The sequence below is a fragment of the Streptopelia decaocto genome (assembly GCF_964273445.1).
Source record: "Streptopelia decaocto genome assembly, chromosome: 1".
NCBI lineage: Eukaryota > Metazoa > Chordata > Aves > Columbiformes > Columbidae > Streptopelia > Streptopelia decaocto.
The window spans coordinates 6733764-6759310 of NC_138663.1; the positions used below are offsets into that span (position 1 = coordinate 6733764).

Here is a 25547-nt window from a genome sequence, read left to right on the forward strand (position 1 = left end):
ACCTGGGGGTCCTGGTGGACAACAGGATGACCATGAGCCAACACTGTGCCCTTGTGGCCAGGAAGGCCAATGGCATCCTGGGGTGTATTAGAAGGGGGGTGGTTAGTAGATCGAGAGAGGTCCTCCTTCCCCTCTACTCCGCCCTGGTGAGACCACATCTGGAATATTGTGTCCAGTTCTGGGTCCCTCAGTTCAAGAAGGACAGGGAACTGCTGGAGAGGGTCCAGCACAGGGCAACGAAGATGATTAAGGGAGTGGAGCACCTCCCTTATGAAGAAAGGCTGAGGGAGCTGGGTCTCTTTAGTTTGGAGAAGAGGAGACTAAGGGGGGACCTTATTAATGTTTATAAATATATAAAGGGTGAGTGCCATGGGGATGGAGCCAGGCTCTTCTCGGTGGCAAACAATGATAGGACAAGGGGTAATGGGATCAAGCTGGAACACAAGAGGTTCCACTTAAATTTGAGAAGAAACTTCTTCTCAGTGAGGGTGACAGAGCACTGGAACAGGCTGCCCAGGGAAGTTGTGGAGTCTCCTTCTCTGGAGACATTCAAAACCCGCCTGGACATGTTCCTGTGCGACCTCACCTAGGTGTTCCTGCTCCAGCAGGGGGATTGGACTAGATGATCTTTTGAGGTCCCTTCCAATCCCAAACATACTGTGATACTGTGATACTGTAATAGTTATGTAGTTCTCTCTGGAGGCTACAGAGCCTCTTCAGTAGGTCTAGTGAATGATTTGTAAACCTGCATTTTGATCTTTTTGGAAGATGGGGTAGCACTTTGGGATGCAGACCTCTCACCCAGCACTCTCCTGTCTTCTACAGCACCTTCACTTTCCTTATGTACAGGCTCTGCTGCCCCAGATCCCCTCTGGGTGGCTGAACACAAAATGCTTGGAAATTGTAAATGACCTTCTTGAAAATGCTGTGACTATGCTTCGCAATGTCACCATCCACCTAAAAGCTTTTTCAGGGTCTTTAGCCTTGTCCTCTTCTGTCCTTAGCATTGCTGTGCTGTAGCTTCTCTGATTTGCGTTGGCACAAATTTTAGTGGAATTCGGGACAGCCCTGACAAAGCATTTAGCTTTCCGTTCTCACTCTTTTTCAAGGTCTTCCTTTCATATCATAGGTAGGATGTGAAGACACATAGTCTTATATTCATTTTCCCTATAAGTGTTATCCTTTTCTTGTTTTTACCCATAAAAAAATATTTTTTTTCTGTAGATACAGTAAATCATGAGATATGTTTATTGTATGTCTCATTTGGGAGGACTAGGGATTGGAAAATTGGTTGTATAAGTCTAGCTTCAGTTTCTTGAAATACTGCAGAGTGAGTATCCATTATGTTTAAATAAACTTTAAGGGTTTTCTTGATGAGTAATTTGCTCCATAAGATTTTCTTTTTTTAAACTCCCATGAAATATATTTATAGAGCAGTGTTTCAATTCCTGATATTTATAGGACACTCACAGTGGACGTAAGCTATCTTCAGCAGTCCATGTACCATTTATTTCCAGTGACATTGCAAGGATAATTGTGCTTGTTTTCTAGGAAAATAATATTTTTAGTTTAATAATCTAAAGACAGTTTGTTTTGTTTTGGTTTTTTTTTAATGGTTTAGATGTTTATTCAGTTCATGAGAAATAGTGATTTTTTTGATAGCTGGGAAGTAATCTGACTTCTCTTTTACTTGTGAGTCTGAGTTTTGAGTTCGATCTGTATTTCAAAAATCATTACCTTACATATTTTTGTTTAAAATTGGAATTTGATCTGATCAAGCTTGAAACTGGCAACAGAATTAATTACATTAAAAATATAGATGCTAAAGGCCCACAGCGTCTTTGTTTAAGATTCTGATCACATTCAGACTTTTTACCATTATATCAACTATTTAATAATTGTGTTCATGAGGTCATCATGTCTTATAGAGAGGCTTATTTAACAAAAATTAAATTTTTTTGGAAATTTAGATGCCCCAATCCCTCACTGCTCTGCTCAGAAGCCGTGTTTCCAGTTTATCATTCTTTTTTAAACATAGCTTCTTATGCTTCTTCAGGCTTCCTGCAATATCCACCTATGATTTGCCTGGTTGTATCTTTAAGCTGGATGAGCAACTGCTATTTTATGAAGTGTGCTCCTATACCCTAAAGCAATAAGGTTTGTGCTATTCTGTTATTAGAGTGATAATAGGTAGCTAAAGGCTAGGGAGTCCCTTTAGAAGAAGAAACAAAGAAATGCCCAGTCTCACTTTGTCATCCAGGTTCTTTCCCAAAAAAAGCATTTAAATCAAAGTAGATGATGCCTGTGATTAGTGGTGGAAGGGAGACGATTGGAACCATTTAGTGTTCCAGTTCTTTGATAGGTTATGGGAAATATCATGTTAATTCTTTGAACTGTATAAGTTGTGAGTAAGGCTTGGAAAATAAGGTGATATGATACCAATGTGAAGGAGTTTAATGAAAATAAAATATCTAAAATGTACAGCTGTATCAAATTACCTCATAGAAACCAAATCTGTATTGCTCCACTCTAATGTCATTTTCTTATCTTTTTCCATTCTCCTCCTCTTGCTCCTGGCTCTCAACTTTGATGTCATTTATATTATGGACTTTGTTCATCGCAGGTTCTTGTTAAATGCATACGTGTCTGCCTTTGCTGGAGTGGGAACTGGCTTTTCTGAGAAGGATTATATGTCTGTTGTTGAATGGAGGGTGCAAGAAAAGAGTGTTAGCCACCTTTTTATTTTTCGCTTATTCCTCTTTGCAACCACCAAACACACTTTTGCTCTGTGCCTTTTGAAGCAAAACACCAGGAGGTTTAACGCAACCTCTGTGACCAGCAAACTGCACAGTTTGAAGATAGAGACTCAGTGAAAATACAAAGCCATGCATGTTTAGCAGGACCATTTTATCTTCTCTGACACTGTAATGGAGTCTACAATTGCCAGTGTAACCATTAAGGAAAAAACTTGGGTGGTCAAAAAACCAACCAACCAACCAAAACAACAATAACAAAACCAAAGCAAAAAGATCCTTGTACCTCTTCATATTTCATATAGTGCCAAAAAGCATGGGGGATCTAAAATTATAAAGGAGTTCTGAATTATTTTGGTCTTAGTATAATAATTCTATAGGTAGCCCATCAAAAAAAGTGGTTTCAGAACATGGAAAAGCTCTACAAGAACCTTCAAAATTTCATTTTTTTTTTTAATTTAAGAATAAATTAGGCTTGCATGTTCAATATGTATTTATAAGGTTTATACCCTCACAACAAAAAAAATATGTAAGCTTGGTTCCATACTTAGACACCACTAGATTAATGGTTTTGAGAACTGTTAAGACACGGAGGATTTTGGGACCTGTCTTAATTAACACCACCCCCCAAAAAAATCAGATTTTTTTTTTCCCCCCCATATGTAAAAGTGGAAGGAAGATTTTTCTGTTCCTCAGCTGTAAAAAAGGAGAAGAGAACATTATGTTTAGAATTGTCCCATAGCACATGTTCAAAGCTACAGGTGTGAAATTTTGCAGTTTGGATCTCAGCTGAAATAAATAGGGTATGAATTAACCACCTGTCTTTCATGCAGTCAACTTAAACATAGGACAGAGATTTCATAACTGGACAAGCAAAGTGTGAAATTAGATGGACCTCTGGTCAAGTCTAGGACAACAAGACGCCTTACGCCTCCTTGCTGTATTTTTAAGGTCTTATACATGAGAGAGAAAGGAGATATGGAGCTATCCAGATGTTTTCCTGATGTTTGGATAAGGTATAAGCAAATATGCTGGGGAGGGGAGTGAGGACATACAGTGGTGGTAGATCTGGGATGTGTTTTAAGGCTATGTGCACATAGCTAATGATAATGTATTTAATTGTGCTTTAATGTGACATACTGGTCACAGTAGCCCACTTCCACTGTCTCACATTCAGTTTCCCTCAAACAAACTGCTAACCCACAGAACAGATTCAAACAAGTAAATTGAATCAAAAATTACATATTTGGACAGTAACTATTGCCTAAAACCCAATATAAGAAGATTTAGCATTCACATCGTACTTTTTTTTTTTCAGTTATGACGTGGTTATAAATCTGTCTAATGTCTTGCTTTTGCTGCAGTACTGAAAAAGGGAACTTTTTCCACTGGAAAATTGGCCCAGTACTACGTTTTGGCTATGTAGGATCATGTAGTGCTGGCATTTGAAACAGTGATAATTTTATGCCTAAAAAATGAGTAATTGAACCATTGAGAACTTTATTCTGCCGAAATCCTTAGATCACATTCCATCATCTGTTCTTCGCATTTTTGTGTATATGATCATGTGGAGATTACATCCGCAAAGGACGCATTTGCATATGAAGTTGTGTATGTGTGTCCGCACTCCTAAAAAATACAAGCAGGATAAAGGCATCTTTCAAGTTTTAAAGCTTCTTTAAACACAAGCTAATTTTTCCTCGCTTTTGTGTCTTTCAGAGAGACTTCCACAGAGTTACCTGGAACATTACCAAGGTAAGCAAGTTGCCCTAAACTGCGTCTGTGTATCAGTGTCTTGAAGGTGCTGAAAGAAGCACAACCTTTTGAGCCAGAACATGAGCTTTTTCCTAAGGAAAACTGCTGGGATATTGAGAACTGAAGGTGTAGAGAGGAGAACACACGCTGCATACCTCAGACAGACAAATAACTGTGAAATACTGGCACAATCAAAAATAAACAGCTCAAAGCGACATGTTGAAGTTGCTTTGAGGCTTAGCACAGTTGTGCACCTGATGAGAAAAATCCCAGATGTGGCTTTCATCCAGCTGTGCAATTATACCCATTGCAGGTGGCTTGGCTTTTGCTTTAAATTTCACCTGAGGGATGAGGGGAGGGAAACTTGGAGGTAGGAGGAAAAAAACACTGTGATCTTAAGGCATTTTTGTTTGGAAAGCAGCTTAGACCAAATTCTTCTATGCTGAGAAAGCTTTTCATAAAATAATAGAACTAGACAAGTCTCTCAAGGTACAGTAGAGGTTTTTGAAGAAAGAACTGCCTACATATTGTCAGAGGATAGAATAAAATTCTGTAATCATGCAGATAAAGTGTTGAGAGAAGGGAAACAAAAGAATCTGATATGGTAACCTGTTACTTAGCAGAGATGTCTGGTGAGCAGAGAAAAAGGTGCTCTCAGTCCTCTTGCATCTTCTGCCACCAGTTTTGTTCTTCAAGGTGCAGAGGTTTTCAGTGAGATTGTGGTTTGGGGGCTTGTTGTCCTCTGATTAATACCAGTGTTGTAGTTCATACAGTATATAATGTTGAAAGGATATTTCAACCAAAAAATTTATGTTTTCTTTAGCCATGGTAATACATACAAGTTATTTCTGCGGCCAAGAAAAAATGTCTGCCTTTTTTTGTGGTGCATATTGGTTGGCTTGACTGTGTTATCAAGCTGTAAAAATATAGATTTTCACTGTGTGGGATTTTTTTTTTTCCCTTTGTAATGTATCACCTTGTTTTGTAGGTACAAACTTGTGTAAATTATATCAGATATTAATTTAATAGATAACTTTCTTCTTATGACTTACCATCACTTGATATCCTCAGTTGTGGAAGTAAACATGCTGGGGAAATTTATCCAGGTGTTTCAAGTGCTGACCAATGATCAGGCCTACCTGGCACATAAAAGATTTTAGTCATATTCATTGCAAAGGAATTACAGTTCCTTATACATACAAAAATTCCTTGATTAGGAATAACACTGCTTAGCTGTATCTTTTACTGGTTTTAGTGCTAAAATATTTCCAATTTGATTGCATGCCCTTAATTGGTTAGGTATTATGTGACTAATATACTGGAAACATGAAGACCTTGTACTGCAGAAATGAATTCCACTTTCAATTAAAAATGAGAGATACAGGTGCTTGAATAAACATCCAGTTTCATACTTGGCCATTAATGATTGCCTAAATGTGTTTTTTGAATTATTACCACAAGGCTTTAACTTCAACTGTTGCAAGATGTCACAAGTGAAAATCAGATTATACAAACAATGTGCACAAGGCATTGTAATTGTGTTATAAATATTAAAACAAATGATCTTGTCTTGATTTAAAACAAACATACACAGCTATATGCAGGTTCTCTAGTCCTCCAGCCTTCTTGGGGATTCACGTGTTCCTGCATTTCTCTAAACAAGCAGTTCCTTGGGGTTTTTAATCTTATGTGGTGATGTATTCATCTAATATTTTTTGTTCCACTTTCAAACTTCAAGTGAACCCTTTTGCTATTATTAATTCATAAGTGTGAAACAGTCTAATTTCCCCACCAAGACCACATCTTCTTCCACCTTCACCCTGTAACCACATTATAGCAAATAAAATTTTAGGTGGAGCACCTTGAAATGATGAAACTAATAACCACTTTCCCATAGTCACTGTGCCCTCTATAATGCTAGAAGTCTAATCCTCATTTGTGCAGGCAAACACGATGCCTTTTCTCCTGGATATATTTGTGGCCAGGACTGATCAAATTCTTTTCAAGCATTTGTAAACCTGGTGAAAGGGTTTTCTTTGCAAGCAAAGTGTGAGCAGATGTGTCTGTACTTGGAACATTTTGTCTGACTGTCAGATGGATTCAGGCACTGGTAGAACTAATTTTTGGTTGTCATTTAAAAAAAAAAAAAAATATATATATATATATATAAAAAATTTCCAAAAAAAACCCTTCTGAATTTTACATAGTTGAAATAAAGAAGGGAAGTTAGGGATTTATTACTAGAAAGCCCTGTAAATAGTAAGAAGTTATGGAAAATAATATTATATTTTTCATATCTTCTCTGCTGCTATACTAACCAAGGGAGGTTACTTCCGTGCATTTTTAAAAAAGCAAACATAAAACAGTGTCTCGATAAATGGTGACTTTTTAATGTAGTCATTTTCCATTAAATACTGCTGACTGATCTCCAATGATTATATTTAAGAGGAAGAAGAAATTACCCTACATTGTGCCACTGAAGAATATGTATCACTGATAGGTTAAAGTAGAAATATCTGAGTTGGTGCATGTCATTTAGAAGGAAACCTAATAGATTAACTTTGCCTGTAGAAAGATATAAAAATATTCAGCACGACTGTATTGTGTCAGTTCTAATTTACCAGTTATTTCTGATGATTTTGGGAAGCTCAGGCTAGAGAAGGAATTGAAAATTTAAACTTAAAATATGATAAAGAAGCTTTACAATTTTTATATTAAATGACATTCTTATATCTATAAATGTATATTGTTTTTTCGAAGAAAGGCTTTCTGTGTGCAACAGCACATCAAAGAACAGATCTTCACAAGGAAAACTTTATAATAATATTAAGTTGTTCATTGCATGACCTATTTAAAGTACTCAGATACTTCTTGTTGTAGACTACATAATTAAATTTTAAATGGAACATGATAAAGAAATTATACTGGTGATCTCCAGAGATTTGAATACCCTATTTGGATCTTTACAAGAGTGTAGCGAAGACATACTTTAAAATTTAATAACGGTCTGGCCTATTTTTTTTTCCTTTTAGATGTTCTATAGCTGCTATGGCAGTCCTATTTCAAACTGTATTTGCTCTCAACATTACATAGATGGTACCTGTGTTAACCAACCAAACTAAAAGTACTAGAAGAAATATAGCTTAACCTGAGAAATCCACCATTTTAAGCATGATACAAAACAATTAATGAATGAAGATAAGCTCCTAAAATCTCGTGGTACCTAAGCCTGTAACCACCCTTTCATAGACCAACATCTAAGTGGTTGAGAGGATGGTAAATTAGCGAGGTGGAGTGCTTAGAACAGTGTGAAGCCCTGTGGGCAAAACAGAGATGATATTTGGAGCTTAAATGAGAAAATACTCAGCTTCAATATCAAAGGAATGATTTCAGTCTCTAGCCACTTCTGTTTGTTTCTGTGAAAGTTACTTTATATTTAAAGAAGAACAAATATTTTAAATATAGATTAACCACATGGATTATTTATTTGCTTAATACTAGGTTAGTAATGATAACAGAAGTAAAATTTAGGTTAGTATTCCACTTTTATGTAGTGGCTGAATTTTACATTTCACTTGGTGGGGTACTAAAGTTTAAATGGTCACTTCCTCCTCGAAGTCATTCTTATCTACTGTCAAATAAATCCAAGAGAATAATTTGCATAGTTACTTTTCATAGAAAAGTTGTAGAAAGATCTCTGCAGCTCCTCCATAAATCTTGGACATAATTCAGGAAAACTTATATTTTGAGGTAAAGGCCATCTTAAAACTGTCATTTAGAAGGTTTTTTTTTAGACATGTAGGAGGAAGTATGCAATAAAATATAACAGCATGGATATATTGATGTGAAAACAATCAAGTATCTTCAGAATGGAAATTTAAATCTGTAGTTTTTCTTAGAATTGTAATAATTTGCCAATTTTATGTATTTTAAATGATTGGTCTGGAGTAGTTTACAAATTTTAAGCCCTTCTGACTAAGTTGGGGTTTTATTCTCCACCTTTCCATAAATTTCTCTAATAATGTCTAAGTTCCATTTACTGTAGAGACTTATGTTCTGGAATGTCTACAGCATTTTGAAAATAGAATTTAAGTACTGAAGTCACTTTGGTACTTTTGAAAAATGTTAACCTGCAACTTCACCATTATTTAAATCTAATGCAACGAAGCTTTTATCCAAAGGGAAAAGAAGAATTGACAACCCACCATATGACAAGCAAAATGAAATCTCTTGATCACTAACTGTCAGCAGTCTTTCTGATACCATTGTGTTAGGGAATGATATGTCTTCCAAGGAGCTAAGTACACAACGTTTTGAATCATTTCTGTCTTGACAGCCTAACCCAAGTAACTACTTGTAAGTGTGTGGATGAATTATAAAATCTATGTGGCTCTGTAGAGAGTTAATAAAACATCTATGAGCATTTTAATTACTATAAAATGAACAGTATTTTTTCCCAGCAGTAATAGGGGCATGGACTAAAGACCTACTTGACATCTCAGTTGCTGTCTTCACTGGTTTTGCTAGGAGGGTGGGAGCTGGGATTAGCATCTGTGTTTGTTCTTCTGGTCCCCTTCCAGTTGAGGTCTTCTACCAAACAATTTCTCTAAGAAAACTGGGTTATACTTTTCCCCTACTCGTATTTCATATATTGTGGATGCCCTCTCATATCACTGGTGCTGCTTTGCAAGTCATGTCTGGCTTGAACACCCATCCACCTATGCCATACATGTGTCTCTACCAATCTACTCCACAATTTTCCTTTCCTTGGTATAATATTTACAGAAGTTTTATTCTCCCTTAAATAAAGCAGGGATTGGGCATATTCCATTTGTGACCCTCCCTTCTAACTGAGAAGTTCTCCTTGACACCTCCAAATCCCTTCTCAAAACTCACTTTCATTTAGAGGCATATAAATAATAGGTCAAGAAAATGTTGTTCATCCTGGGTGACAGGCAGTGGTAGCTGATAACATCAAAATCTCTTGAATGTCAAACTATATGCAGCTAACCAGAGTTAGTCTCTGGAAATGATACCATCTTGTAATTTTTCTGAAACCACATCATTAAAAAGAAAAAGATTCCAGACCTCGATATTTAAATGTTCTCAAGTCAGCTGTCGTAAAGAGCAGGTTTTCCATAATTTGGATGCCTGCCATTTTCTGAAGAAAATCATTATTTAAAATTGAGACTTGAATTTAACTAATCACTCCCTTAAAAAAAGAATCTTGTTTGACCTTTTCTGTGTCTCAGATGCTTATTTCTAAATAATATTTTCTTTCGTCTAACCTTTGAGCTGTTTTTCTGTACTGGAAGCAGGACTGCCTATTACCCATTGTATGTGCTGTATAGGAATGCCCTGATGTTGTTTGGTCTTTCTGAGGTTCTGTAGTGTAAATTACAGTAATTATTGGCATAGTAATGGGTTTGATGTTATTGTAAGTGAATCTGGGTTTCTGAAGAAATAATACACAAGTTGTCTCTTCTCTATTCTGATTTTTATTTTTTTTTCTAAGTAAAGCTTCAATATAATTAAAATGTGAGATGGAGTTATTCCTTCTAGTAGCTGTCAGCGTTTTGGGGGGATTTTTTACATCCATTTTGAAATATGTTTTTTACAGCTACTGTTAATCTTAAAACACACTTATGTGCAATCTGATCCCTTTCTGAAGAGATATTTTTAAAATCTTAAGAGGAACCTAAGGAGCATAGAGGTGATTATCCATATGTGCTTACTGATGAATTGCATTCAAAAATTACTAAGATACCAATGGCAGGATTCACATTGCCTACATTTAGCTATCACAGAAGTCCTCAACCTAATGAACCAGGGGAGAAATGATGAGAAATTCCTTGGGGAATTGTTTTTTCTTTCTCCACTGCCTGAAAGTAGAGCCTGGGGGAATAGCATAGACTAGACGTTTCACCTGATGATTTCTATAATTTAAGGTGAGTCTTAGCAACCTCAGTTTTATAACTGTTAAAAGTGCCAAGTGACATCAGCTGATGCTTACTGGAGTTTTGAGGACATTAGCATCCTTAACCTCAAAAAAACTTTCAATATTTGGTACTTAAGTCCTAAATATAGACCCTGGGAAGGAGGGGGGAAAGTCAGACAAAAATGACTGTTGGACTTGATATGACTCTGACCTAGAAGGCAGCAACTCTTCTCACAGTGCGAAGTTCTCCGAAATCACAGCTCATAGTGTTGAAACAGCTCCTAATTACACATAGCATTTGAATCTTAAAATTATCATCAGTGATTTTACTCAGTGGTCTGGGTTTTGAACCCACAACCATTTTTTTCATGAGCAATTGTTAACATCTCTCACAAACGCTAATGAATTTGACAGCAGACATTTATCTTAAAAGTCTGGTAGGGCTTTTATTTTTATTCCCTGTTGTAAACTCTAGAACTATAGACATGTTCTCCTCTTTTTTTCCCCCCTATTATTCACCTTTAACAGACTTCCAAGCATCTTTTTAACTTGTCTTACAAAGCATTGCCATCCAAAGGTGCCCAATGAGGATAACGTGCAGCAGAAATGAAAGGACTCAGATAATTTCCATTCCTGAAGGTGAATTCCAAGATCATGGTTATTTTTATTTATACAGTGCCTAAAGAGTGCTAAATACTTTATAGAACAAATAAAAGACCTCTTGTAAAATGCACGTGTTCCTATAATCGAATTTTAGTCTCAAATCAGGCAGTCTGAATGCTAAGCAGCAGGGCTTGAAGGAAAACAGAAAGTATATGAGGGCTACACTAATAAGATTGAGCAGTTATTTAGGTTCGTTATCTGTTCCACTTAATAGCGCTGCGATATTTTACTGGTTTAAGTTAAATTTACAGTGGTCTGAGGATAACTTTTGACTGACACAGGAATGGTATTTCATGGATTTGTTCAAAAAATTAGCATTTGAACAGCAGTTTGAATGAAAATAAAGGGACCATTAGATGTGGATTTTGAGACCATTCCAGTGTAAGAAACAGCAAAGGAAACCATCTTTAAATACAAAGCCTTTTTTTACCCTACACGCTTTGTTTCCCAGCTCATTTGAAATACCTGTGCTCCAAGGTAGTAATTTGTGTGTGTCCTTTGCTTCAGTGTTGTTTTAGCACTTAAGACCATCAGAACAATGTTCCTTAGAAAGTCAGTGCAAAGGATGCAACTTGTGGGAATAACTTCAGATGTAAATATGCATTTGAGGGGGAAAAAAACATGTATACGCAACTGCTTATGGACAAAGACCCCAGCAAGTGAGGTCAAGGAGGGCTTTGTTAACATGTCAGAGTTGAGAAGCTTTCTCGTTGTACCTTCGCTATGACATAGGCAAGACGTTTTGTATGTTATGATATGTATATTGTAATATAATACAGAGTATTATAAGTTTTATAAATATTAATATTTAGAAATGAACTTTTGATATACAGGGTTTTTTTCTGTGTCATCCTTACCATTGGTCCCAGAAAAACTACAGTAAGATATATCGATGGGACAGTGTTAGGAAACCCACACTAGAACACCTAGGACAGCAGAGACTCAGGTTTAGTGCTCGCTTCAATGTTGTCTGCCTTCTGACCATCACTTTTAATTACAAAATAATAGCTATTCTAACACTTACAAAAATTGCAACTATTTTAATGATTCTAAAACATTTGCTATTAAATACAAGCAAATCTTTGACAGTTCTTAGTAAATTATTTAAAGAGGTTAAAGAAACCCCAAGAACCTAACACATTCCCCGACGTTCAAGGTTAACAGTTTATACTTCATCTACATTATATTAAAAACATTTTTACTGGAGTTCGTAAATGTTGAACATTTTTAAAAGGCAATGATCACAGTGGGACTAAATAACATTGCATAAAGCCAGACACAAGACCTGCAAGCAGTAATTGGTGGCTCTTTTTATTTTATGAGGGTGCTGACTTGAGATTCCTCCTGTGAGACGATGCAGGTTTTCCCATCTGCACGTTGCCATTAGAAGCAGGGAGTCCTGAAAGTTTTACTGTGGTCAGCAGAAGACAACTGTGAGGCCTAAAGTCAGATCAGTGTTCAGATCAGCGTCTCATAGCGGTGCTGTAACTCTCCTATTAGTGATGATGATTGCCTGTTTGGAGCCACTGAGGACCTACCCTACTTTCTGTGTATGTTCTCCCAATGTATTTTGCAAGTTGTGCCCTACACAGCACTTCTACAACAGCAAAGTGCCGGCGTGGCGCTTCTCTTAGCGGGGCTATAATGGAAAATATTATTCATTCAGACCCTTGGAATTTTTAGAGCTTTCAAACCATTGTCTGCAGGGAACATTTAAGCCTCAGCAAAGTCATGATGTTGTACAGTGGATGGAAACCACGTCTGTTTGCTGTAATCTAACCTTAATGAATATCCATGGAGAAAGAAGGAGGGAAAACAAGATACCAGGCTTCACCTAACACATGCAAAAAAAAAGAGAACTGACTTTTGGCCCTTTCTGATTCTTTTGCTTCTGAACTTTTAGACACTCACCTCACAATGGTTCACGTGCTTAACTGTGGAGAATAGTTCTGCTGATATCAAAGCGATTGCATAAAGTGCAATTTTAGCATGAGTATTGCTGCTTACTCATTGCTGTAAAATGAATATCATCTGCTTTGATCCTGTCTTTGTCACTAACATTATAGACAGCTCTACTTGGTTAAGAAAGGAGAATATACACATAGAAACTTGGTTTTGGTATTGCCCTCTTGAAATGTGAACTGAGAATCATGAAGTGGAAGCTTAAAATAATGGCCTAAATGACATCTAATACCATTTAGATATATAGTTCAGTTTAATCAAAAGTATTCGCCAAGTGCAGGTGCCACTGACTTTAGTTCAAAAGGCAAGTTCACTTTTCTGAATCAGGCTATTAATTAAAGTTCCTAAAAGGTGGAATAACGTATAGGAAATCTGCTAGGACTTGGAGCCCAACTTTGAATTAGATGTTCAAAAATTATTTTTGTTATTAAGATTTTCTGTTAGGGGGCACAGATGCACCTGTACCAGTATGCTCATGGGTGCCAAAGATACTGTGGCTTGCCATGGCTCAGTCACTGGAAACTTTTATTCCAGGATCATATGGTGAAGTAAGCAGAAGTTCCTGCAAAAGTTTTATTTAACAGAAATGAAATATTATTATTCATGTCATGAGTAATTGAATCCCCAGATGTTCTCATTCTATATCAATGGCTGGGGACAATATGACTCTAGATAGACTGTGACAACATGAATTGATTTAGTCTTTCTCTTTATTCTTTTTTTTCTTTTTTTTTAAACCTGAAAAGTGACTATGGTTTGTTTTTTTTTGTTTGTTTGTTTTAGCTGATTGCTTGGAGCTGACATTACAGGCTGTGCAGCTGTAAAAAAGACCTTCTCATTTTCATTGAAAGTAAATAAAATGTAACATTGCAGAAATAGCATTGCTTTTCCCCAGTCCTGCCCCTGAAGAAACAGACATACAAAATTCGGATAAAGCAATTGAATTTGGAGAGGCATTCACAAAAAGAGATTGTTGCTGCTAATGCTGAATATTCAGAATGTAATAATAAAAGTAACCACGTTACTAAAAAGCCACCTGTTACTTTCTTCAGGTTTTATCTAAAGCATGGGGTTCACTTTTTTTGTTTCTGAATTTATAGCAGAGACAGAAAGTCCAGTCCTTTAGAAACCTTATTACATGCAAGGTCGCAATTCCTTATTAAAGTTAAGCAGAAAAAGAAACCATGCCCACTAGCATTTCCAAAGCTGTTAAAGACGGATGTTTCCATGAAGGAACAGAAGTAGAAAAACTTTAAGTGCTTGTTAAGGCATGCACACACTGTGCATCCAAGCAATAAGTCTGTTTTGCTGAACTGTGAAATTGCACTCAGTAATTTCTCTAATAACAGAATAGATATTGCGCCTCTGACCCCGGAGGAGCTCCAGGCTCGGTGCAGCCACCGGCCCTGGCATCAGCAGAAACTTGTGCAACCAAAGCATGGGCTGTGTGCTGAGTGGTGGAAAGACGAGGAAAAAGGTGGCGACAAAAGAGATTTGACATACAACTTGTAAATGCTCTGGTTGATTTAAAAAAATCAGAAAATGATTAATGATGAAGGTACTTTATTGATTCCCCCGTGTGACCTGTACTTTAGACAAGTTGCACAACTGTGGCCAGAGCTGTGTTTGGCAGCTACCTCCTGCTTGCAATGCAAGTATTTGATCTACTATGAGTGTACAGTAGCAGAAACTTTTAATTGGCATTTCATGTTAGCTTTCTCTTATAGAAGTGACGCAGTGGTGATGTTTTTCCTTTCTGTTATGGAGAATGCCTGTGGAAACAACAGTTCAGTAGCTTGAGCAAGAAAAAAAATGCGGTATCCCTCAGGATAACACTGCACATGCAGAAATGGGCAAAAAAATCATATAAGAAAAGCTTTCAGTTAAAGTAGCAACTTATATCTCTGTTTCAAAAGTTGTAAGGTGAAAACGAGTGATGTGGTTTAAAGGAGATATTGATTTGGCTGAGCTATGCATGAACTCATACCACAACCCCAGTACTTCTCCAGTCTCTGAACCTCTTAGAATTAATGTAAGGGGTTTGGATTGATTGCTTGAAGTTTTGCCATAAAAACAGTGAGTTTGATGAATGGCAAGTACTTGAAGTGATTAAAAAAATAAATAAATAAAAACTTACTTTAAGGACTAGGCAAAATTTTGTCAGCTATACTTTCTTGTAGTGCTATATAGTCAGAGCAAGGCAGTGAGAGACTCTACCTCATTTCTTCTGCCTTCCATTTTACCGTGTGAGTGATTGACTTTCTTCAGCAGCTCCATCACATAATGTGACATAAATGAGAAATAAACTCCCATCATGAATTTGTCTCACAGTGCCAGGGACATAACAGACACTTTTAGATATTCACCCATTTGAAAAAATTCAGAGCTCAGGCAGATGTTGAAAATCTGGCAGCCAAGTTTGGCTTGTTATTCTAATGCAGGTTTTCAAATTTTGATCTTAAGTAGGTGATAATTCATTCACTTGTGGAGTGCTGTGGGGCCTTGGTAGTGGGTGCTGGATAACAGAAAACATGTCACAGGAGCTGTTTATCTTCACAGCAGCATAAGATTTCAGCAGAAGTCAGTGGTTCATCAGATTATTACCTAGCACTGAAAGGCAGACTAGCAAAGTCAAGGAGAGGCAGCTATGGAAAGAAATATCTACAGGAAAACCTTCCCAGTCACTAGCCAAACCCCTTTTCACAGTAATAAGAAGATGCTTTATACCTTGTTTTCTATGGATTTTAGGACTTTTATAACACCTGATAGTCTACCTTTTCAAGACATACAGATAACTGGGGTTTTTTCTTCATTTTCAGCTGTGATGCTTTCTTTGGATGAGCCAAAACCAAAAGCATTTTTCCTTTTGTAAATTCAACTTTGGATTAACTTCGTTCTGTGAGACAAGGCACAGCATTAAAGAATTATGATTAGAGTCTGCAAAAACAATAAGGAAATAAGGATTACCAATAAATAAGGAAAAGCCCCACATTTCTTTTTCCTTCACCCCCACCCCTTGTATTCTTCTGACCTTCTGGAGGCTTGTAAGATTTAGGTTCTCTATAAATCTTACGGTGAATCATCAAGTCTAATATAAGAAAAATCAAACTGTCCAAAGCAAAAAGAGAGAATTAAAATCCCAAAACCTCCACCAAGCCCATGTTTGATATTATTCTGCCTGTGTGAGAACTTGTCAGAGTAACTAGAGGCAGTTGCATGTGATTTTTCTGCACCCAGTAATGCCTTTGCAAGGCTCACCAGTGGGCTGCTGCTCTCAGGCGTGTGATGCATCAGTCATCTTCTGCTTCTCTCACCATGTTTTTCACTCTTCCTTACTTTCAAAATTTCTCAATGTGCTTTCATAAAAAAAACCCAAAATCTTCTCCAACCACCAGACTCTTACTGGTATTTCCTGATTGGAAAAAAAAAAGGCGGGGGGGGGGGGGGTGTGCTTATATCATATGTGGTTTATGGTGCTGAGACTTGATAACTGAGATATGATTTTATAATGAAAAATCCTCCAGGGAAGCATGTAGACGTGCTGTGGAAAGATACTGGCACTCTGTGCTTTATTTGTAGGAAGGGTATGAGCAATTTCTCCCCTTCTTTCAAACAGGAAAGAATATTAAATAATAGTCTTGTGTCTTTTGTAAAACTCCTGAAGATATGTCCAACTGGTGGCTGAACGATGTACACGCATTGATATGGTACTCTGCAACGCATCAAGCTAAAATTTGGAAAAGATACCTGATCACTGACGATACCACTGTCTCCTTTCTTTCAACTAAATCTGTAGCCTTTCGAATTTGAAGTGAGTGCTGTAGCTAGGGAAATTCAGCAAGATGCTAATAGTAAAGGGGGCTGTTGATGGCATGCTCCATACTGGAAAGCTGTCTTGTTATTGAATGCAAATGTGACTTAGATATGGAAATTATATTCAAGATTTCATCAGTAAGTCTTTAATATATCTAGAAACTATCCTAAAGCATTTAAATAAAATGTTAATTGAAAGTATGGAATAGTGTTAGCAAGCTTTTTCAAAGAAAGCTTCAATTCCAGGCACGTAACAAGGAAGCAAGTGCTCTGATCTAGTCAAACAGAACCTCCCATGGTAAAAACCTATAATTGTTTTAAAGTTCTCTAAAAACCTACATCTCTGTTCTCATCTCATCCCACACACTGTGATATTCCTTATGTTCCTCACTCTCCTCTCTCAGAGCTGACTTTCTTTGTAGCCTTCTCCCACTCCCAGCGTGCTGCCTTCTCTCACCTCCTACACACGGAGCTGCCTCCTGCTGCCCATACAACAAGCACTTTTCTACACATCCCAGCCCTTTCCTTTCCTTGAGCTCGTCTGTGCCAAATTCCCCATGAAACCATCAGGATGTCCTGCCCTGCATCAAAATCCAAAGGGTGAACTTTGTTTCCAAACTCAGGAAAGCTCGGTAGTAAGCCAAGCAGTGAATTCAGATCTTCTGAGAGCTATGATCAGATGGAGCAGATGACTGATTTTTATATTTAAAAATAAACCCAAACCTATTTTATAGAATAAAGAGAGAGTAACTGAGCTAGAATACATCCCTCTGGTGCTTATGGAAATGCTTTCACAAGTGGCAGGGCAGTTCTCAGCAACGTTGACTTTAGTGGTTCAGTGTCAACCAACCCAGGTCCAGTTCATCAACAAAAACTTGAAGTTAGTCCTAAGAGCTAGAAGTGTGAGAACATAGAAGCAACAGCATCTCTTGCTGCAGATCTGGTTTGGATTGTCACTACTTACTTACTCATTAAGCATAGGGATTTTGGAGGTGTTTGCTCACCTACCTTCCTATCGGCAGATGGTCTGCAACAGTGACAGCAGCTGTTCCAAAAGTAAGCATGAAGGGAGGTATCATTGCTTCTTAGCTATGTTTACAAATTTGCAACAAGACTACTATTTAAAGTATGTTCTTCTGTGACTGCATGCAATATGTTATCATCTAAATGTTGCTGGATTGCTGGAGGTCATCAAAGGGATGTGGCACGGAGATTTTTCTCTGCTTTGAAGTGGTTTCTTTCTTCCAGAGCTTGTGCGGATGTCGTAGATTTGGGCAGAGGTTGCATGGATTAATACAACAACCTGTGACTTGCATTCCCATGATCAGGGTGAAATGAGAAACAGGCATGTGATAGTGTTCAGCTGGCAGGAGTTTACTAAGGCTGGGAAAGTGCTTGAGTTCAGGAAAGGCATAGTTTTATGCTGAAAAGCAAAAAATAAGTAGAAATAAAGCATGTTTAATTTTTGCATGTTGAGTGAACTTTTGATGGCAGAAGAAAAGTGCCAACTAGGAGTGCAGGAATTATTTTTATGGTCTTTTTTCACAAATCACTGTATCCATAGGCTGAAGGAACCTAGCTGTGTGCTATGCCTCACAGAGGCTGTGGGAGGACCAGGATGCTCTTGTGTGGCTCCAAATCATCCCTTCAACCAGCAGCAACTCGGGCAGGCTGTGCTGCTTTAGCTATGATGCCTCTTGGGAATGACCGAAGTGGATAACCCATGCAGGTGGGACCCAGATCTTGAAGCTGGTTCATATCAGCCCAAACTGTACAGGAGAGGTGAAATGGTCCTGTCCATGCTCTTCTAGTAGAAGTTTCTCTGTTTCAGTGTATGCTTTTAATTACACCTTATAAAATATAGGTGCCATTGAAGATGTTTTGTTTTTTTTTCTTTGCAGAACATCTATGAAAAGGAGGTTTCTGACTATGTATGTCTATGGGAGGTGTTAACAGAAAAAAAAAAAAAATGTAAATAGAAATCTAAACTTTTTAGTAGGAAAGTGAAAATCCAAACTGCGTCTGCCTCATTTCCATTGGAGACATGTTGAGTTTCCATGTGGTTCCTCACTTGCGTGACTCATTGCTGGTGTTTGTGTTATTCCCATTTGGCTCTGAAAAGGTTCCCCACCCTCTCAGGTGAAGGGATTCATCCCACAGTCCTTTACAGATCCATATTGGAGTGAGATGAATCATTTCTGCCTGTTTTCAGTGTTGACTTGAAGGACACCTACGCAACAGGTTCCCATGGAAAAGTCCATGTTGGACACAGGTAAAGTTACAGGGGAAAAACTTCACTGTTGTCTTTGCCATCATTTCAGTGAGACTGGGGTTACAATTCTTGTTTTGTTGAAATAACACATGGTGGGGGGCAACAGGAGTGATGTACGTGTCCCACTGTGTGATACCATTTGGCAAACCACACAAGTTAGACTGATGGATTAAAGACTATAGTAAAGTGAGAATGTGTTGTGTGCTTTTAAGCATTAGATGTTAATTAATACATTTGAGCTAGAAAAATATACTTATCTTTCTAGGAGTGACTGTCATTTCTTGATAATGCTTGCATGTTGGGAAGCAGAACTAGAAAAATGCTTTTAAAAATTGCACCTTGCTGTACTGTTTTAATTGGAGGTCAGTAAAATCTCAATGGGAGAAAAAGAGCTGATGCAGATATTTTGAGTTCATTTAAACTGGGTATTAATACAGAAAGTTCTATAATGTAGGGCTGAAGGTTATACTTGGTTTCGCTCAAAGGGAAAGGTGAGTGCACTGTGGTTGTTACCTGTTAGGAGAGGTAGAAGAAAATATCATTATTGTCTGAAAAGCCAGAAAAAACAGTATTTGCATGGCTGTTCATGCATGTGTTGTAGCTTACAACAGCTCAGTGTAAGATTTACTGTGTTCCAGTCTGCTGTCATGCCCCAACCTTTGAATACACCTGTGTAATCAAATCAGAAAGTAAAGACCTATCATTTACTTCTCTTAATGCTCTTGGACAGATTGCTGTCTCATTAGAAAGACTCAGCAAAGTAATTCAAGAACTGTAAGGCGCTAATAAGGTGCTGTCTTTAAAAATGGATTGGCTGAGTGGAAAGTCTGGCAGATCCCCAGAACAAATATCTGGCCACAGGCTGGAATTATTTCTGTGCTAATCTGCTTGGTGTGTTCAGAGGATCTACTTGCATCCTGTGGAGCAGGAGGTTTGGAGGCTGCAGACCCATGAAGAGCTTCCATCTGTGGATCCACCTTGCTGCAATGGTGTCGGCTGGGTGACTGATGATTTTACCATTTTCTGCAGCTAAAGTCCATGGCCCAGGGAATAGACTATGAAAAGAGGCATATTCTGAATATGCCCAGCCCTAATCTGTATTTGCATTTCGCTAGGGTGATGTATAGGCTTTATGCAGTTCTGTTTGCTGTGCTGAAGTGAGCTGTCGGAGCTTATCACTGTAAATTTAGTTTTTCTATGCGTCCTTGGGAGAGGAAGCTTTGGATTTTAGAAAAGAACTGGCAAAGAGAGAGCTGACAAAATCAGAAACTGCACACTTCACTGAAAAGTGACTGGGCACAGCTCTTTAAAATATGGGGTTTGCAGAATTGATCTGGAAGAGATGCAAATTCCATCCAGACTAAATTAGACTGAGATTTAAAATGCAAGTCACATGGACACCAGCTAATACACCAGCCAAATGCACTTCATTATTAAGTTAAGAGACTATCAGCTGACCCCCATGAAATACAATAGCATAATGTCAATAATGAGTCTTTTTATAGGAAGGTGTTGAGGAAATGCAAGCAGAGTTTGTGATATGGTACCACACTTCCAGCCTGGCTCGTTTCTCGTTTCACAAAGCATTATGTGATGGATCCATCTGTTCCCGGGAGATGAGAGTGTGTTGATGCCATTTTCATGGGACACTCTGTTTCTAGTTTGAAGCTTTCTGAGTTCGCTGGAAGTTGCCTGAGATTTGATATTCATTGCCTGTGACTAATTATTGCCAAGACACTCAGCATAGCTAGCAGAGATTGTCTTCATAGGCTGGGTGGGGCCTTTACTTATCTCGATCAAGTCTCATTAAAGCTTCAAATCTCTGAATGTACATTCAAAATTGAGTGACAGGAACTTCTGGGAAATTTTTCTTGAAAAGCCTGGCATAACTGAGTAATTATAATATAGAAATACTTCATATGCAACTTGATTGTCACTGCCTGTGTCAAAAGAACTCATAATTTTGGAAGAATAAGACCATATGTTCCAATGAGATCTTTCAGAATGTGGGATACTTGTTTTGTAAGTTATTTTTTTCGTCTTCATAAAACACAAAGTGTTATCAAATGAGATTAAAAAATCCCCCACACTCAATTAAACTGATTCTCCAAGAGGAGGGCTTAGACCTGTTGGATAATCATGTTCTCAAAGCTGTGGTTTCTGATTTACTTCTGGGTGTAGCTGAAATAAAATTTTGCAAGGATAGTTGGAAGGACACTGTTTTTCCTAAATCTAAATATAAGAATGTATAAGAATTGTTTTTTAATTTTTTTTTTTTCCATTTATGCAGTCTAATGCACTAGTTAAGGACCTCCTCACATAAGATGAAAATCACCTTGCTGGTTGTAATTGGCTCCTGAAAAAAAGTATGGCCAAGAGAGTCCCGCAAATGTCCAGACAGATTTGTATGTAGTATCTGGAAATGTTATATACTGTGGTTTACATCAACATCCAATATAAATGTAGGTGACATCATTGTCTTCCATTTTAAGCTGTATCTAAATCACTTGTACTGTCCTGAAAACTTTTTGCATCTTGAATGTAACGTGAAAGGGTAACTTAGGCAACACCAATGTTTAAAAGTCAGAACTGAACCTAAGTTGACATTTCTAGGGACATTAAGAATTATTCAGAATTCTGCTCCAACAGGAAGGAATAATGTCAACTAACAAGATCTCAGTCTGCTTTTGGACAACTTGAATATACACGGTAGTTTTATTTTTAGAATTTAGATTTTATTTTCATTAGCAATAATATTCCAGTAATGGGGTGGTGAAAATCAACTAGAGTCAGGCTGGTGGGTTGGGATATTTTTATTCTCAGTAAGGGACAAGCACACAGGGAGATGTCAGTATTGCCCCAAGAGATTATAATATCCATAGTCACAAGCACAACTTTATCAACTAATTAAGGATATCCCTCTAAGATTTCCTAATAGATTTTTTTTCTGCATTTCATATTGAAGGAAAGTGCCATACAACAACCAGTCTTTGCTTGCCTTGCTTATGTTGTTGTGAGAAAATGGGATAATATCACCTAAATGTTTTCTTGACCTAGCTGGGAAACGGACACATCATCTTAGCTCTGCATGCTCGAGCTCGCCACTTTATTGTTAGCTTCCTTTAAATAAGGATAACATCACACAGAGTTTCCCTGTAAATTTACCCACTTTAAATACTCAGAAATTCTAAATGTTTTATGTGTGCTTAATTTTACCTGGTTTCCTAACATTTCAAATTTTGGATAACCTGTCATCACTAGGTTCCTAGTGGATACTTACTGACGAAGGGACGGATACCTCCACTGGAAAGCATCTTTGCAGATTTGGCATTTGTTAGGCTTGTAACATTTGCTTATCTGTGTTTCCCATGGAGTATTGATTGAGATATTAGATTAATCCTAAACAAAATGTTCTTGGTATCAGCTCTGCAGGTGTACTCATCTGGGCTGGCCATTCCATGCTTTCTTTATGGCTGCTAGAGAAAAGTAGGCACTTTTCCAAACAACTTTTCCCGAAGTAGCTATTTAAAATAGGTTGTATGGATTGCTTCTTACTCAACGGAGAAAAACAGGCATCACTATACAGGGAACCTGAGTTAGTGGTTCAGGTGTGGACAGCTTCTCTGAAGAGGTCTAAAGTCACATGAAATGGTTTGTACCAACTTCTCGTCTGACTCTTTATGGGGAAGAAAAAAGGAAATCCTTCCATAAATCCTTTCCATTATGCCATCTCACAGAATAACTTCTAATGGACTGCCAGATGCCAAAAAAGATCAACCTTTTTCTATGATCTGTCCAGTTAATTATTTTTATGTTTCAAATCCCAGTGATTTGGTTGCCTGAGTTTTGGCTGGACAACTTGCAACGTCTGCAGCAAACCATCTTGTCTGTAAAGGCTTCACTGACTGGTGTTAAGAATAAACTAATTCTGTGGAGTATAGCCTCCATCAGGCAGTTCTCTGGTAAATGCTAATGAGTAAGTAGCAAGAGGTGTTCCAGAAGTGATGTGAGCTGCCTCCGCTTAACGAAATACTCCCCATTTTCCTGGTTTTAGCTTGTCCCAGTCCTCATTTCCTAATCTAGGCAAACCACAAGAGAACTGTTTAGCTAATGAATGATTGAAAAGTATGAACACCGAATTCAATAAGTCAAGAAGAAAACAAACATAAAACCCCACAGAGATAACAAAATGTATGCTTAAATGCATCATTCAATTACTCTGCTCACTCTTTGCTTCCCATTACACTCTGCTTTGTCAGTACACAGTGTATCTAAATGGCAATCTCTTTGTGACAAGAAACTCTTCTTCATGCTTTTACCTGCTGGTGCAGAACACTGTTGGTACTTTGCAAATATCAAACAATAAAAAGAATTGATTTCAAGCAACATATGAATTGCATGATGGTTAGTGAAGCTTCTCAGAATTTTCCTTACCCAGTACTAAGTCAGCCGCCAAAGTTTCCAGATTTGAACTGCGCTTTTCGGGCAGTTTCAAGTCAACTACCATTAGACGATTTTATTTCCTTAAGTCACCAAGTGTCATACAAGCTACAGAAGGATTGTGATCAATACAACATTATTCTTTGGTTTTTCTTTCAAGAAAACTCAGCCAGGAATCAAATTACCATTTCCTGCTTAAAATTTGTTGTCCCTGAGGATGAGAGTTGTATCAGGTGCTCTACTCAGGCTTTTCTTCCTTGAATATTCCTAGAAAGTTGGCTGCTCAGAGGCCACACATATTGCAGAACAGAGAAGTTCCCTTGCCTCAAAGAACGGAGCCAACTGCTTTGTCTTGCACCATTTTTAGCAGGTCTTTTAAACTGATTGTAATGTCAATAAGTCAAAGGCAGAGCTAGTGTTTGTATTATCCGGCTGCATTGTATTAATGCTTCTTGCGATCTCAAAATCCTCATTTTCAGTGTACTAGCATCTGAAAATGATTGTGTGGTTCTCCAGAGATTTGTTTGGATATTGCAAGCAGATGTTAGAAAAAAACCTGAAAATGGATAGAGGTATTGATGAGTCCCACCATAAAATGATAAAATAAAAATGTCATTACCTTGCATTGCTGTGTAGCTTAAGATGATGAAATGCAGCAGTTATTATGGAAGAAATGGTCTTTTTGCATCCTCCAGCTATAATCTACTGAACATGATTAACACTGAGAGTCTTTACTAATTAGCTTTTATGGTCAAACGCTTTTCATGAAGTTGATTTCAGAGAAATCAAAATTAAACTCCTTATAGCTCTGAAAGGTAGAATTATGGAAATGAAAACATAGGTAATCTTTACAAGCTAGAGGAAAATTATCATTGAGCAACAAAAGCTACATAAAAAGACCAAATAATATTTCAGATATTGCAACATAGTGTGTATGGGTAAGTGATGATGCTGGGATTTTATAAATGCAGTCTAAGTAGATTGGGGAATATATAAGGCTATCTTTTGTCTGATAGTGTGTAGTAATGAAACTTTACGTATTGATGCTGTGAATGCAAGTGGTATAGAATTGATCTGAGCAGGATGCAAAGCCTCACTCTTTACCTCTCCTTGTAAAATTAAAAAATACAAGAATAGGATGTGGTCAACTGAATTTGTCCCATCAGAAGTACTGCTGCAAATCAAAATGAATCATTTTCCCCTCCGTTATTTTGGTCCTCAGTTTCTCTTTGCGTCACTTTTTTACTTTGCCATACCTTCAAAATAAAACACTGTTTTGACCGACTTGATCCTGCAGTGTTGTGCTGCATCTTCTATTTCTAAGTGTAATGACAAAAGAGCTTTTAAAAGATACTTACACTGAAATGTGGTGTTTATTTTCCAGGTCAAACTGCCTTCATTTACCTATGTGTTTGTGCAGATAAGCTTTACTAAACTGTGGCCCAGTAAATATAATCTCTTCAGTGAGCCTGTAGCAATTACATTTCACAGAAGGAAGGGAAAGCACTGGATTTAGTACAGTTTTCAAAACAACTTAGTTTAATAGCAGAAAAACGTTTTAGCGTTTAGGGGCTCATATCAGTCACTACCAATAAATTTCTAGGTCCCAGAAGATTTAGCAACCCAAGTGCTTTTGAAAAGTCTATCTCTTGCTCACTGAATCTCATAGATTAATCACAAGCATTTAATTTTTTTACAGAATAAAGGTGAGATCTTACGTTTCTTGGGGGCTACATTCTGGAATCAAGATCTTTGTAGTGAACAGTAGAGACAAAAACATAGAACTCCAAAAGATCTCATAATTAGTTTCATGAAATTTGCCCCATTTCTCTGTCATTGATCCCTTTGACAGGTGATAACTTTAGGGTCAAAGAGATCCTTAAACACGTTTTAAACATTAGAGACATACACAGAAGTTGTCCTCACAGTTCAGCTTTTATTCATGGTGGTT

At 37.5% G+C, this 25547-nt stretch overlaps 1 protein-coding gene across 2 annotated transcripts in view; it reads left to right on the forward strand.

The window, feature by feature from the left end:
- The window catches only part of CELF2 (CUGBP Elav-like family member 2), a 380150-nt gene that overhangs the window by 63109 nt on the left and 291494 nt on the right, over positions 1–25547 (forward strand). For both annotated transcript variants that reach the window (XM_082046820.1, XM_082046821.1), the window contains exon 2: positions 4473–4508. In XM_082046820.1, coding sequence (XP_081902946.1) covers positions 4473–4508 — 36 coding nt within the window. The remainder of the gene's footprint in view (positions 1–4472; positions 4509–25547) is intronic.